At 45.1% G+C, this 15,353-nt stretch overlaps 1 protein-coding gene across 1 annotated transcript in view; it reads right to left on the bottom strand.

Moving 5' to 3' along the window:
• Positions 1–1,393: 1,393 nt before the first annotated feature.
• The window catches only part of LOC144482174 (NACHT, LRR and PYD domains-containing protein 3-like), an 87,726-nt gene continuing 73,766 nt past the window's right edge, over positions 1,394–15,353 (bottom strand). Inside the window, 3 exon segments of the mRNA XM_078201382.1 lie at positions 1,394–1,782; positions 5,954–6,121; positions 11,980–12,147. Coding sequence (XP_078057508.1) covers positions 1,671–1,782; positions 5,954–6,121; positions 11,980–12,147 — 448 coding nt within the window. The 3' untranslated portion in view covers positions 1,394–1,670.

Raw genomic sequence — 15,353 nt, 5'->3', positions numbered from 1 at the left:
CAATCTCAAATAGGATAAAGTGAGAGTTATTCTCACAGTGGTAGACCTGTCTGAGTTTCACCTCCTAAACTATGTCTAGAAGTGAATAATCTTTTTTGACTGAATTGTCTGATAACACCCAGTTCCCACTGAGTCTGAGTTAACTTCAACCCTGAATTCAAATCCCCACAAGCTCCAGTGTGAATGAATTGGGACTTCCTGGTCAAATCTGGAGAGAACAAGTCCGTTACCAAATCATCCGCTGGTAATGTTTATTTAGCTCAATAAAATAATTATCATAATTTTAGCAAGGAGCATACACATAACCAATAAAAATAGTTGTAGTCAGGGTCACTCAGAAATATTAATCAGATACAATTAATAGACACGTAGGTAGCACAATGAATCAGAGAGGGTGTCAGCTAGAATTCGTGATAAGGAATAAGTGGGTGCCAGTGGCTGCATTTCTGGTGTACGTGAAAACCTATAAAAATAATTTATTTTCTTCCTAACACCTGTTCCTTCCACTATATAATGTATCAATTTCTGATCACTCTTTCGTGATGAATTTGACATTTCTGAGTTGTGATTTTTTTTAGATTAAACCGTAGAGTCTTATCCCTCTGTCCTTTGATCAGTCAGCCTGTGCTCCCAGGTGATATCTGACAGCGGTTCATCTTTCTTGTGTGAGCTTGTTGTTCTAATCCGCTCATTCATGATTACAAATTGCTTCCTATTCTTGATGTCTTAAGTCTGATTAATATTTTCAAGTATTGTGGAGGTTTGTCCCCTTCTCAGGCCGGAAAAGACTTCGCACAAATCATTGCTGTGGATCGAGTTTATTGACAGCAAGTAAGGGTAAGTTGATTCAGTTTTTAGTTTCACAGCTTTCTTACTGAGTGAAATTAGAAAAACATTGAGACTTTCAGTCTAATTCCCCAGTTGCACAATCTACTGGAACCTCCCCAACAGGACACACTCTCTGGGTCAGGCGTTCTTTGGGCGCTTGTCCCTTTTGGAGAGTGGGATCCATCCCAGCTGAACAGACCCTGTCTCCATCCTGAACTCGCGCCATGTTCACTTCCCAGCAGGGTGACTGGGCGCTGATACTGAGCACGAACCCTGGATGTATTACGCAAAAACATAGGAAGACTGGGTATAATTGTCAGTGTCACACAGACTGTTTTTTTTTCTGTCTGTATATTTGCCCAGTGCCCAATTGGGGAGCTTACAACCCCAGATATCCAGCACTAGCAGGGCTGTGGAGCTGGGCGGATGAGTCTTATGACTCTTTCACTGAGTCTCTGTTTATCACTTGTTCCAAGAATCAGAGCAGCAATGTTTACAGAACAGGCCCTTCGGCCCACGATGTTGTGCCGAGCTTTATCTGAAACCAAGATCAAGCTATCCCACTCCCTATAATTCTGGTGTGCTCTATGTGCCTATCCAATAACCGCTTAAATGTTCCTAAAGTGTCTGACTCCACTATCACTGCAGGCAGTCCATTCCACACCCCAGTTTGTCAACTGAAATATTCAGAGAATGCCAGCAGCAATGTTTAAAAATTGAAATGCTCACTGAATAAGAGCAGCAATGCTTAAAAATTGAGACGTTCTGAGAATGAGAGCAGCGACGTTTATAAATTGAACTGTTCCCAGAATGAGAGCAGCAATCATTATGCATTGAAATGTTCAGGGAGCAAAAGTAGGAATGTTAATAAGTTCCACCCTCAGTCCTGGTCTGAATCCCTGCAGCGACTTCAGCTCATCTCTTCCATTTAAGCTGAATTGATTCCATTCCAGCCTGAAACAGATTCAAGATAAAACATGAAATAAACGGATTGAACAAGTGTAAATAAAAGGAGAATGGAGTTGATGGGATAAATCTTCAGAAGCTGATATGGGGACCTTGTTGACATCTTGACACACAGATCGATTTGGGCATTGTCCCAGCGGTTCAAATTTCTAATGGGGAATTTCTCGGCTGCTCAGCACGCTGTGTGAATGTCTGAGATACATTCGGGTATGTGTGACTGATGATTTCTTTTCAGTGGGCGCTGACCCTGAATGCGAAACGCGCTCCTGCCCACTGTGGTTTCGAGAGCACAATTTCACACTGGCTGGTCCAAAAACAGAATGAGGATTGCTAGAGTGGGCACGAAAATGGGATAAAAGTGAGGGTGTGGGGCTGCCGCTTCTACTGTGCTGCTCTGGGTTGGGGGTATGGGGAGGGTGGGTGGCAGCCGCTGCACAGCTGTCTGAGGGAGCAGCAGAAGTGTGAAATATTAATAGCCATGCAGTAACCATGCAGTCAGAGTCCAGGCAAAACATTCAAATACAAACTTCAGTCCCCAGGCACATTTTTTAAAAATTGCATTTCAGCCTAGACACTTCATTCCCCCTCCTCCACCCCATCAAGGTTGAACCAAGAAAGTAAAGGTTGCCTGGCCCCTCGGTTGAACGTCAACTGTATCGAAAGTAGATGGGCCTTGACAAATTGCATTCAATTGGCCTTTTTTGGGCTGAATTGCCGTCTTTATTGACAACAAGTGTGATTCTTGTTCCTATTTAACGAACGAAGCTTTGTGCTACTGTGCGATGATGGTGAAATCCACACCCCACATCTTTTCACCCAATTGCAGGAACTTTCAGGGTGGGTGGCCGCCCGCACGAGCAAATTCAAATTCTGGCCCAGGGATAGATTGGTGGCACGGTGGTTAGTAGTGCTGCCTCACAGCGCCAGGGGCCTAGGTTCGAATCCCGGCTTGGGTAACTGCCTGTGTGGAGTTTGCACGTTCTTTCCGTGTCTGTGTGGGTTTCCTCTGGGTGGTGCTGTTTCCTCCCACAGTCCAAAGATGTGCAGCTTGGCTGATTGGCCGTGCTAAATTGATTCTAGTGTCAAGGAGGATTAACAGGGTAAATGTGTGAGGTTACAGGACTAAGGCCTGGGTGGGATTGTGGTCGGTGCAGACCTGATGGGCCGAATGGCCTCATTCTGTACCGATTGTAGATCTGTATGATTCTAGATCTGTAGAACTTACCTAGATAGTGACACAGGAAATGTTCGTCAGTGTAAAACCTAAATAAATCCATAATCCGAGTCCCTAACCAGCCCAAATCTGCCTGACTAGCACCCCTCCCCCGCGCCCCACGGCTACCCCTAATCCACTTCAACTACCTCCTCCAACCCTACTTACTTCTGATACCCTGCAACTACCACCATGACCAAATAAAACCACACCACCAGTCCACCCTTCATCCACCTCAACTAGCCGTCCACTAACCAACAACCTAACTGCACTTTCTATCTGACTGCAACCACGCCTATGTTGATGATCCAATTCCTTGATGATCTAATATGACCCATAACCCCACACTTAAATACCCAACCAGCCTCCTACCAATGAAAATCACCCCGTCAACATCCCCCAACACAACCACCCGAATGCAAGTGAATAGTCTCCTGACCAGGGACTATCTGCACACTGCCCTCACTTTCACCCAACTAACCATCCAAGATTTTGCAACTACCACACTGGCCATCTCGTCATCCGTCAACTTACCATTCACCCACTTACCTTCCTCACCCACCCTATCAACAAACCGCTTCCTTCAACCATCAAATAACATTCATTAATCTGACCATTTTGCAGCCACTGCTGTAAATAGGATCAATGCTTTTTCTTCTCCGCCTCTACTCTGCTCTGATGGAGCTCCCCGGGGTCAGTGTGCTGTAAATAGGGTGTATTCTCTCTCTTCCCCGACTCTACTCTGCTCTGATGGAGCTCCCTGGCGTCACTGTGCTGTAAATAGGGTGTATTCTCTCTCTTCTCCGACTCTACTCTGCTCTGATGGAGCTCCCCGGGGTCACTGTGCTGTAAATAGGGTGTATTCTCTCTCTTCTCCGACTCTACTCTGCTCTGATGGAGCTCCCCGGGGTCAGTGTGCTGTAAATAGGGTGTATTCTCTCTCTTCTCCGACTCTACTCTGCTCTGATGGAGCTCCCTGGCGTCACTGTGCTGTAAATAGGGTGTATTCTCTCTCTTCTCCGACTCTACTCTGCTCTGATGGAGCTCCCCGGGGTCACTGTGCTGTAAATAGGGTGTATTCTCTCTCTTCTCCGACTCTACTCTGCTCTGATGGAGCTCCCCGGGGTCACTGCTGTAAATAGGGTGTATTCTCTCTCTTCTCCGACTCTACTCTGCTCTGATGGAGCTCCCTGGCGTCACTGTGCTGTAAATAGGGTGTATTCTCTCTCTTCTCCGACTCTACTCTGCTCTGATGGAGCTCCCCGGGGTCACTGTGCTGTAAATAGGGTGTATTCTCTCTCTTCTCCGACTCTACTCTGCTCTGATGGAGCTCCCCGGGGTCACTGTGCTGTAAATAGGGTGTATTCTCTCTCGTCTCCGCCTCTACTCTGCTCTGATGGAGCTCCCCGGGGTCACTGTGCTGTAAATAGGGTGTATTCTCTCTCGTCTCCGCCTCTACTCTGCTCTGATGGAGCTCCCCGGGGTCACTGTGCTGTAAATAGGGTGTATTCTCTCTCGTCTCCGCCTCTACTCTGCTCTGATGAAGCTCCCGGGGTCACTGTGCTGTAAATAGGGTGTATTCTCTCTCGTCTCCGCCTCTACTCTGCTCTGATGGAGCTCCTGGCGTCACTGTTGTGTAAATAGGGAGTGTGCTCTCTCTTCCCCGACTCTACTCTGCTCCGATGGAGCTCCCCGGGGTTATGTGCTGCAAGTACGGTGTGTGCCCTCTCCTCCCTAACTCTACTCTGCTCCAGTGGATCTACACAGTAAGAAGTTTAACAACACCAGGTTAAAGTCCAACAGGTTTATTTGGTAGCAAAAGCCACAGCAGCTTTCGGAGCTCTAAGCCCCTACTTCAGGTGAGTGGGAATTCTGTTCACAAACAGAGCTTATAAAGACACAGACTCAATTTATATGAATAATGGTTGGAATGCGAATACTTACAAATAATCAAGTCTTTAAGAAACAAAACAATGTGAGTGGAGAGAGCATCAAGACAGGCTAAAAATATGTGTATTGTCTCCAGACAAGACAGCCAGTGAAACTCTGCAGGTCCACGCAACTGTGGGAGTTACAAATAGTGTGACATGAACCCAATATCCCGGTTGATGCCGTCCTCGTGTGTGCGGAACTTGGCTATCAGTTTCTGCTCAGCGACTCTGCGCTGTCGTGTAAATAGGGTGTATTCTCTCTCTTCTCCGACTCTACTCTGCTCTGATGGAGCTCCCCGGGGTCACTGCTGTAAATAGGGTAGCACAGCGCAGAGTCGCTGAGCAGAAACTGATAGCCAGGTTCCGCACACACGAGGACGGCCTCAACCGGGATATTGGATTCATGTCACACTATTTGTAACTCCCACAGTTGCGTGGACCTGCAGAGTTTCACTGGCTATCTTGTCTGGAGACAATACACATCTCTTTAGCCTGTCTTGATGGTCCCTCCACTCACATTGTTTGGTTTCTTAAAGACTTGATTATTTGTAAGTATTCGCATTCCAACTATTATTCATGTAAATTGAGTCTGTGTCTTTATATGCTCTGTTTGTGAACAGAATTCCCACTCACCTGAAGAAGGGGCTTAGAGCTCCGAAAGCTTGTGTGGCTTTTGCTACCAAATAAACCTGTTGGACTTTAACCTGGTGTTGTTAAACTTCTTACTGTGTTTACCCCACTTCAACGCCGGCATCTCCACACCAATGGATCTACTCAGGGTCATTGTGCTGTAAATATGGTGTCTACTCTCTTTTCTCCCACCTGATTTGATTTGACTCTGCTCTAATGGAGTTCCCCAGCGTCTCTGTGCAGGAGATCTTGAGTGGGAAATGGAGCAGTTTCAGATTGGGAGAATGTTCATGCACAGCGGCAATCTGCTTTGAAAGTTCAGGTCGATTTACATTTTAAAATCCAATTTAAATTTTAATGATTATTTTAAATAACATAAACTCACCCAATCAGTTGTAGACTCCTGCAATTCTGTATGAGGCGGCAGAGTGGAGGGACAGATTGGTCTGTGAATGAGTTTGATCCCAGGTTCAGAATCTTCAGTGACTCATTTGTGCTGAGAACGGAGGCGAGATCCTCAGTGCAAGAATCTGTGAGAGCGTTTCTATACAGACTGGGGATCAGAGAGAGAGAGAAACATAACATGAATCAGAGTAAATCACAAGTCATTTAAATAATACTGTTAATAACAAAAATAATGAATATTGTGACACATTTGAAAAGCACAATTTGCATTTCTATAGAATGAGGAAATACTCTTAATGTTGAAAATGAAACATCAGTAGAATTAACTGGAAATGCTCAGCAGGTAAATACTGGTGAAGAAAGAAACAGGTTGAAAGTTTGAGCGTTCATTGGAATTGGGAAATGACAGTGAATTGAGGGGTTTGAAGTGACAACGGTGGGTGGCTGTGGCAGAAATGAAGAAAGGACAACATGGAATTACAGGAGTGATTTAGTGACAAAAAAGTGATGATGGGACCAGACCAAATCACAAGGTTCCCATTTCCTTAGTCGGAGTGGCTCGGGAGGGACATGGGATGGTCAGTGGTTTGGGAATGCAGTTTGTGGTGAGGTTGAAGATAATGGCTGTGATTTTACCAGAAGCTCTGAAATCCCAACATGGGGAGTGTGTCCGTGTGGGCAGGATAGGCAGAGCTATGAAGGTGATACTGTCACAGGTGGACAAGTAACAGTTGGCAGGCAGAGGAGCTGTCCACTCAGGCAGCGTGGGCAGGTGGCAGTCCCGGTTCAGACAATGGCAGCACCACCTCCAAGACAGCCAGCAGGAGTTTCAGCTCTGGAGGGGGCAAGGATGGAGCTCTGCTAACTGAATGAAGGGCGTAAATGACAGAATGCAGATCAAACGTTGCCCCTCAATTAATATTGCCTCGCTGGAGGGTCTCCTGCCAGCTGCTCGGGCTCGAATGGAGGTCCTGTTCCCTCAAGATGGGAGGAGATTATCCCATCGACACAGCCTGGCTGGAAGGAGATTGCTGAGGAGGTGCACATGTGTGAGAAAAGTGGTTGCAGTGCGGAAAAAGGATCAATGTCCTGATGTATTCTGACAAGGTGAATACCCTGCTGAGTACAATAACGAGTATTAAATATCGATGAGTATTTCAATTTAATCGTCATAAGTCACATTTTGGTTCTATCGGGGGAGGTGGTGGCATAATGGTATGTTACTGGACTGGTGCCCCATAGTAATGCTCTGGAGTCACAGATTCAACCCTGCCACTGTTAAAGGTGAAATGTGAATTCAATACAACATTTGAATTAACACTCTAATGATCACGAAGCCGTTGTCGATAGTCGTTCAACACTATTTGGTTCACTGATGCCTTTCCTTACCTGGTCTGGCCCACATGTGACTCCAGATCCACAACCGCGAGGTTGACTATTAAATGTCCGGTCAGCGGCAATTAGGGATGAGCAACAAATGCTGGCCCAGCCAGCGACGGCCACATCACATTAACAAACAAGAAAGCACCATCCAAATTATTGTATTCAAAATCCATTGCGTAACTGAGATTCAGGAAAAATGCTCCGGAGGCCTCATTGAGGGGCTTCGAGGGTCACATTCATCCCTTCGTCAACACGTTGGACAACCATGGGCTTGTACACGTGTTAGACGTGTGCGTAACAATTGAAATTTGTGTTTGGAAAGAAAGCAAAGAACACAAGGGAACGAGCCAAGAAGACTGGAGACGTCCAGATTTTGCCATCCTTACACCAAAGGATGATGAGTTGCTGGATCAGGAAAGCTTGGGGGCACAGCGGACAATCGCTGCTGGTGAGATGGTTGTGGAGCTGAGAGTGAATGGCCTAATGAATGGGTACAGGTAGCCTCTTGTGAGGAGAAGTAATAGTTTTTGTGTGTCCAGCACTGGTCACAAAGAGCAGTCTGAAGGATGTTTTGTAATAATAACAGAATAACTAGGAGTAGCAATAGGCCATTCAGCCCCTCGTTTCAGATCCATCATTCGATCGCTTATTGGCTGATCTTACTGTGGTTCACACTTCGTTTCCTAATTGTCCCCTATAAACTTTGATACCCTTGTCAATCCGAAATCTATCTTAACTCAGTCTTGAACATATTCAGTGACCCTGCAAAAACACTTTGAAAATGAAAAAAAAAACATGCATAAGTTCCCCCTTATCCATTCTGCTGGTTACATCCCTCCGAACATCCAACAGCTTTCATAACGTCATGTTAACCCTGACTGATCCTGCAATTGTTTCCTAAGTGTTCTGGTATGACATCTTTCATTTCAGAAGTATAGGATTTGCCCTGCTATTGCTATCAGTCGAACCGGTTTGTACTTTCCATTTTTCTCTGAACATCCATTTTTAAATTGCAGAGTTACATTGTCACTTTCTAATCTACAGGAATATTTCCAGAATCTATAGAAGTTTGGACGATGACCATCAATGCATGTAGTATCTCTACAAACACCTCTTTCAACTCTCTGGAATGAAGATAATCAGGCATTAAGTCCCATTAATTTCCCGAGTGCAATTTTTCCACTAATATAAACAACTGCCCTTTCCTCATTCACACCAGTCCATTGAAGCTCCATTATTTCTGGGACTTTTAAAACATTTTCCACGGTGAATGCAGACACAAAAGGGCTGAACTTTACAATAAAAAATCCAAGTCCAGGACGGGCATGAAAATGGGAGCGGATCAGATCCGTTTTCTGTGTGAGTTCAAATCTGCCATCATATGCACTCAGTGCATGAATAAACAGTAATGGTTTCTCACCTGTAGATGGAGGTGGACAGGGCTTATGTCATCTGAACGTTGGCTGAGAGCAGGGAAGGCCGTCATTGTGCATGCGCAGGTCTCAAGCATCACAAATCTGTCACTCAGTCTATGCTGCTCTCAGCCAGCCTGAATGGCTGAAACACCGCCTCCCCCCCTCCCCCCCCCCCCCCCCCCACCCCCGCCATTCCCCACCTACTGCGATGGCACGCGACCAATCCTGACCCCACGACCCACCGGGAACAGTACCCTTTCACTTCTCTCCCCCCATGATCGGCCACCCATCTTAACCCTCCCTCACCCCTTAATAGGGTGCCTGACTCCCCCCAACACGATCGCTGGTCCAAGCCCCACCCATGGCCATTCCTGATTGACCCCCTCTCTCTACCACCAATCCCAATGCAGAATACACAGCGGTTCCGCCCTCCCTCCATCTCACAGATCCCAATGCAGAGTGCACAGCGTGTCCCCACGCCCCACCCAACGACTGATGGCGCCCAACCTCGCCGGTCTGCCCCTGCCCCCTTGAAACAGACTGCCGCCTGGTGGACATTGCAAGGTTGTCAGGTTGGTGGTGCCAAGCTGGTACGTCCAAAATGGCACCCCCCCCCCCCTCCGCGCCCCTTGTCCCCGGCGGCCCCAGGGGACTCAATGGTTTCCACTTCTGCCGGCGTGGGCATCATGCTGGTCACCATTGGTGGGGACTAGCTTTGTTTCTCACCGGAGACAAACTCTCGTCTGAGGGTCACAGAGGAAAATGACCCCGGATATTTTCTTCCTAGACTCATTAATTCAAGGAAAATGAGGTTTAAATGTTATTTTTTTAAAAATCAACCCTGTTCCAGAAATGGCTGATCACGCTGGATATCTGGTACTGATAAGATCGCGAGAGGCGCGAAATCGGGAGTGAACCTTACTTTTCTGCCCTGTCAGCATCTTACCGGCTCGGCCCATGCATCGGCCGGTGCGGCACAACGGTGAAATCGCCCCCCAAAGTAAGTACTTGAGTCTCTCCTATTACTTTATTCGTTTTATACATTTTACTGACTTCGTTTGTGTTGGATCCACATTTGTTTGCGCGAATCTTTTGATATTTATGTTTGTATAAAATCTTTCAGAGTTTGTTTTTAATGTTTCTCACTCGTTTACTCTCATATTCTATTTTTCCTTCCTTGAACTTTCTCTTGCTCCACCCTTGCAGAATTCTCAGCCTTATGATTTTAGCATATCTTCTTTTCATCTAACACAATCCTTGATTTTATTCATCACCATTGGTGGGAACACTTCTGTTGATTTTCATCACATTAAATCAATGTATTTTTGTTGAAAACGCTACACCTTTTACGTACCTCAATGGGAATTCGGATCAATGTGAACTTAGGATATTTTTTTTCGACACAGACACTTTAATTGGCTAAGCTGTCGCAATGCTAACGTGCTATTTGTGCTCCGGATCACTTGCTGAACTGCTTAACAACTTTTAGTCATTGACGTGGCAGGACACCCAGATCCCTTTGTATCAGAGAGTTGCCATCTCTCTCCATTCAATTGTCTAATGCTTTTCTATTCTTCCTGACAAAGTGGACAAGCTCCACCTTCTCACATTAAAGTCCTTCAGCTAATATTTTTTCACATTAACTTAAATAATCCACAAAGGGATTTCGTCAAGTTATAGCCTCTTGATTCTTTACTTTCCTATCGTTGTATTATCAGTAAATCTTGCTGCACAAATTCGGCCATTTCTTCCAATTCATTGTACAGATAGTAAATATTTGAGGCCCCAGCACTCTCCCCTGAGGTACTCCATTAGCACCAGCTTTGCCAAAATGAAAATCATCCATTTTACACAATACTCTGCTTGTTGCTAGTTTATGGGGAAAATGGTGATATACTGTCAATGTCACTGGACTAGTAATCCAGAGCTTGCGGGTAACGCTCTGAGGATCCGGGTTTGAACGCCATCATGGCAGATGGCGAAATTTGAATTCAATGAAAAGCACGAGTTAAAAAGTCGAATTTTCGTCATAAAAAACCTTGATATACTAATGTCCTTTAGGGAAGGCAATCTGCATCATGATTCACAAATATTAGGACTCCTAAAATTCGCTCTATAATGGTCAAACAAACCATTCAGTTCAATTAAACTGGTCCAGCCAATCCACATCACAGTCCAACCACATCCACTGAATAAAATTAAACAATTCTCTATCAATCATGTACAGTAAACATTGATGTGCCACCTTACTGAATACCATGCATTAATCTAAGTTAAGCACACCTACAGGTTCTCCTTGTTTGTTATTTCCTCAAATATATCAAATAGTTCAGTCAAACATGATTTCAATTTCACGTGTTGACTGCATGATTGAATTATCATTTTCTACACTCTGTTCTCAAACATCCCCTTTGAGAGGCGATGGGCTCAGAAAACTATATTTTTTCCTGCTCTCTGTCTCCTTTCTTCCTTGAATAGAGGTGTTTGATTTTTGATTTTCCAAACCACTGGGACCTTGCCAGAATCTAGGGAATTTTGGAAGATCATAACGAATGCATCTACTATCTCTGCAGCCACTTGTGTTAAGACCCTAGTGATAAACTTGTCAAGTTTCAGTTCTAATTGTATTCTGAGTAGGTTTTTCCAGCCGAATGGTTGTGTTTTACGTTTTTACTCCCCATTTACCTCCTGTTTTTCAAATATTCTTGCGATGTTTTCTTTGTATGCTACAGTGAATGAAGGCCCAACATTCCTGTTAACTCTTCTCGTAATTATTTGTTTCCCATTATTAGAAACATAGAAAAGAGGACGATTAGAATATTTGAACCTTTGAGCCTGCCCCACTTGTCAATATGATCAAGAGGATCATATTCACAAGTGGGGCAAGAGGATCAATATGATCATGGTCAATATTAGACTCTTTAAACTAGATTTTTATTGAATCAAATTTCACCACTGGCCATGGTGGGATTTGAACCAACGTATCCGGAGCATTATCCCACGTCTCTGAATTACCAGTCCGCGGACAATGATACTATAGCACGGGCATTTCATTTCCCAGAGGTCAGAGCGAGAAATAACAGGAACCAGAGTAAATGCAGTTTTCCTTATTAATAACTGACACCAACAGTAATGACATCGCTTATTTATACGAATACAAAATATATTCAGTTATTCTAAGTAGAATCTTAAACAGTATGATACTTACTCCAGTTTCTGTATTTTACATTCCAGTTTCTTCAGAGCCATAGACAGTCGGTTCACTCCTAAATTTCCCAGTTTATCACCCAGATTCAGATCTATCAGTGACTGGTTTGTCGTGAGAGCAGAGGCAAGGTCGTTGGCACAAGAATCTGTGAGACTGTTGCTATGGAGACTGGAAATCAGAGAGTTAATAGTAACGGGATCAGTGAACTTCCAGCTTCGTTAAGAATACCATTATTAAAAATAGTGATGTACATTACATCGTGAGACATTCGGGAAACAGACTTCACTTAATAGAGGACAAAATACTATTGATGCTGAAATTCTGAAATATAAGAGCAATATGCTGGGAACTCTCAGCATGTCATGCAGTATCTGTGAAGTGAGGAACAGAGTTAGTTTCAGTTCAATTAGCTTTCATTGGAGTTCAATTAGCTTTCCGTAGTGCTTGGAAATAGCAGGGAATTATGTTGTTTTAAGTCACAGGGAACTGGGGATGGATGGATGACGAGGAAAGATCAAAATGGAAGCGCAGGAGTAATTAAATGTCAAAAACGATGTTTTTCTTTATTCATTTGTGGGTTTCCTCCAGGTGGTCCGGTTTCCTCCCACAGTTCAAAGATGTGTGGGTTAGGTTGATTGACCATGCTAAATTGACCCTAATATCCGGGGGATTAGCAGAGTAAGCATGCGGGACTACGGGAATAGGGCCTGGGTGGGATAGTGGTCAGTACAGACTCGATGGGCCGAATGACCTCCTTCTGTACTCTAGGGATTCTATGATTCTATGGCATGGGCATCACTGGCTGGCCAGTATTAATTGCACATCTCCAGTTGCCCTTTTAAGACAGTTGAGCGTCAATAAAATTGTTGTAGCTCTGGAGTCACATGTCGGCCAGACCAGGTGAGGGTGAGAGATTTCCTTCCCTAAAGGACATTGATGAAATAGAAAAGTACAGGATCCCCACGTCCTTACCCTGAGTCACTCGGGAGGGAGATTGGATAAGCGGTGGCCCCGGAGTGATGCGATGCGGTTGAAGATGATGTTTGAAAAACGTTTTTCACGCTGCCAGTGGTTGGGGTCTGGAATGCACAGCCCGGAACTGTGGTGGAGGCAGATTGAATCGGGGGAATTAGATAAATATTTCAATAGAAGCAATGTTTAAGGAAACGAGGAAAAGGCAGGATAAGGATACAATTCATCATGTTCGTTTAGAGAACTGGTGCAGACAAGATGGGCCAAATGACGTCCTTTGGCACCGTAACAATTTCATGACGGTAAAAGCTTGAGATTCACCGATATTTCAGGGACACAACATAGCAAGCGTGGTAGAATGGGTGGCGGTGGATCTCTATAGACCCCCATAGCAGATATGTGGATCAAACCCTCGATATTAGCGTCATTCTTCATCACACTCCAGACACCGAAATGACTGAACTAGCCAACTCCACACTTTAACCAGAACCGGTACTTTAGTATCTGAGAGGCGAGGATGCCATTCTCTCCAGCAGCACAAGCAGAATCATAGAATTGTTGCGGAGCAGAAGGAGGACATTCAGCCAATGGTGTCTGCACAGAATCTATGAATGAGCAGTTCACTAAGTGTCATTCCCCCACCTTCCCTTCGTAACCCTGCACATTCTTGCTTTTTTCAGGCAACAATCCAATTCCCTTTGGTAGGCTTCAGTTGAACGTGTCTCCACCACACTCACAGACAGAGCATTCCAGATCTTAATCATTCACTGCAGGGCAAGTCCCGTTTCAGGCAATACTGACAACATATTTAAGGGCAGCCAGCAGCGCTTTCAACGGCAGCAGCTCTAGAGGGATCAGTGAGGGAGCCCTGGTAACCCAACAAAGGACTGACATGGCAGGAGACGATAAAACTTCAATTCAAAGATACATCCATGGGAAGTCCTCCTCAAGGCTGCACGGGTTCAGAGTGAGGTCCAGTTCCCTCAGGAGATGATCTGCCATGTCAACCCAAGCAGGCCTGGGTGGAGATTGCCAAGACCTGAGCAGATATGAGGTATGTGTTTGCAGTGAGGCAGAAACATCAATAACCTTGTGGTGATGTGGCTCCTTTGAGGAGCGATCTTTTCAAGGTCACGATCGGGTCGGTCCCGAAGGAGTGGCTGGACGGGAAGCTGAGCCAATCGGGAGCAAAGGCACGCGTCCTGGGATGGGGAGGAGCCTCAGTCGAAGCCAGGGAGGAGGAGAGTGTAGTCGTGTATTGCGGTTACGTCAGGCCCTATGTAAAAAATATTATTTCTAACCAGTAATTACTTGACGCCACAATGATGTCACCTCCGATATTACTACACTAGCGATGAGGTAAAATATTCTTATTCATCAGGAGGTTGCAGTGCGCAGCTAGAGTGGGAGGAGAGTGAGGGTCGAAGCTAAGAAGAGACATTTACAATGCCTTTCATCGGAACGATTGAGCCATTTTCCATCATTGGAAAACTGGGGACAGCATATCAAAAGGGTGCATTATTCCTTTGCCGCTAATGAGATCGTTGTGGAGGAAAAGCAAAAGGTGATACTGCTCACAGTTTGTGTCCAACACATTTCAGGTTAGTGAGGTATCCAACATCGCCTGATATTAGTCATAAGTCTTTTGACGAGATCGTCGAAATGGTGAAAGATTATTTTAACCCTCGACTTCCTGTTGAGGCAGCAATTTCATTTTGCATTCCAGCAGCCAACGGAGACTCTCTCCAGTCTGATTGATAGATTGAGAGGGTTGGCAGAGTACTGCGGAGTCTGCACCTTCTCCCCGTGTCTGCGTGTGTTTCCTCCGGGTTCCTCCCATAGTCTAAGATGTGCTGGTTAGGTGTACTGGCCATGCTAAATTCTCCCTCAGTGTATCCGAACATGCACCGGAGTGTGATGACTGGGGGATTTTCACAGTAACTTCATTGCAGCGTTAATGTATGCCTACTAGTGATACTAATCAATAAACATTAGCCTTAAACTTTAAAATTTGATGACCAAATGCTAAACTAGCAGCGGGCTTTAAGTACACAAATTTCGATTTCAGTCGCGCCAACTAGCAGCTCGAGTTGGATGAAGATTCCCAGCAATTAGTTCCTATCAGCGCCCACAAAGAGATAAACAGTACACATGTTTACCCTTTGGAGTCTCATCAGCCAGTACTATTTTCCATCGTAAAAAGAAACAATTATTGCTGGGAATTCCTCAAGTAGTGGTGTTCCGGGATGATGTCCTAATTACGGGAGCACGCCCTGCAGAGAACAGGGCAAACTTAGAGGCAGTTCTCAATGGTCCGTTTGAAATGAGAGAAAATGTATTCTCCAGGCAGATGAAATTACAGATCTCGATTTCAGGATAGACACCAAATGTCTGTATCCTTT

The sequence above is a fragment of the Mustelus asterias genome (assembly GCF_964213995.1).
Source record: "Mustelus asterias chromosome 26 unlocalized genomic scaffold, sMusAst1.hap1.1 SUPER_26_unloc_9, whole genome shotgun sequence".
Taxonomy (NCBI): domain Eukaryota; kingdom Metazoa; phylum Chordata; class Chondrichthyes; order Carcharhiniformes; family Triakidae; genus Mustelus; species Mustelus asterias.
This window is presented reverse-complemented; position numbering and strand designations above follow the sequence as displayed.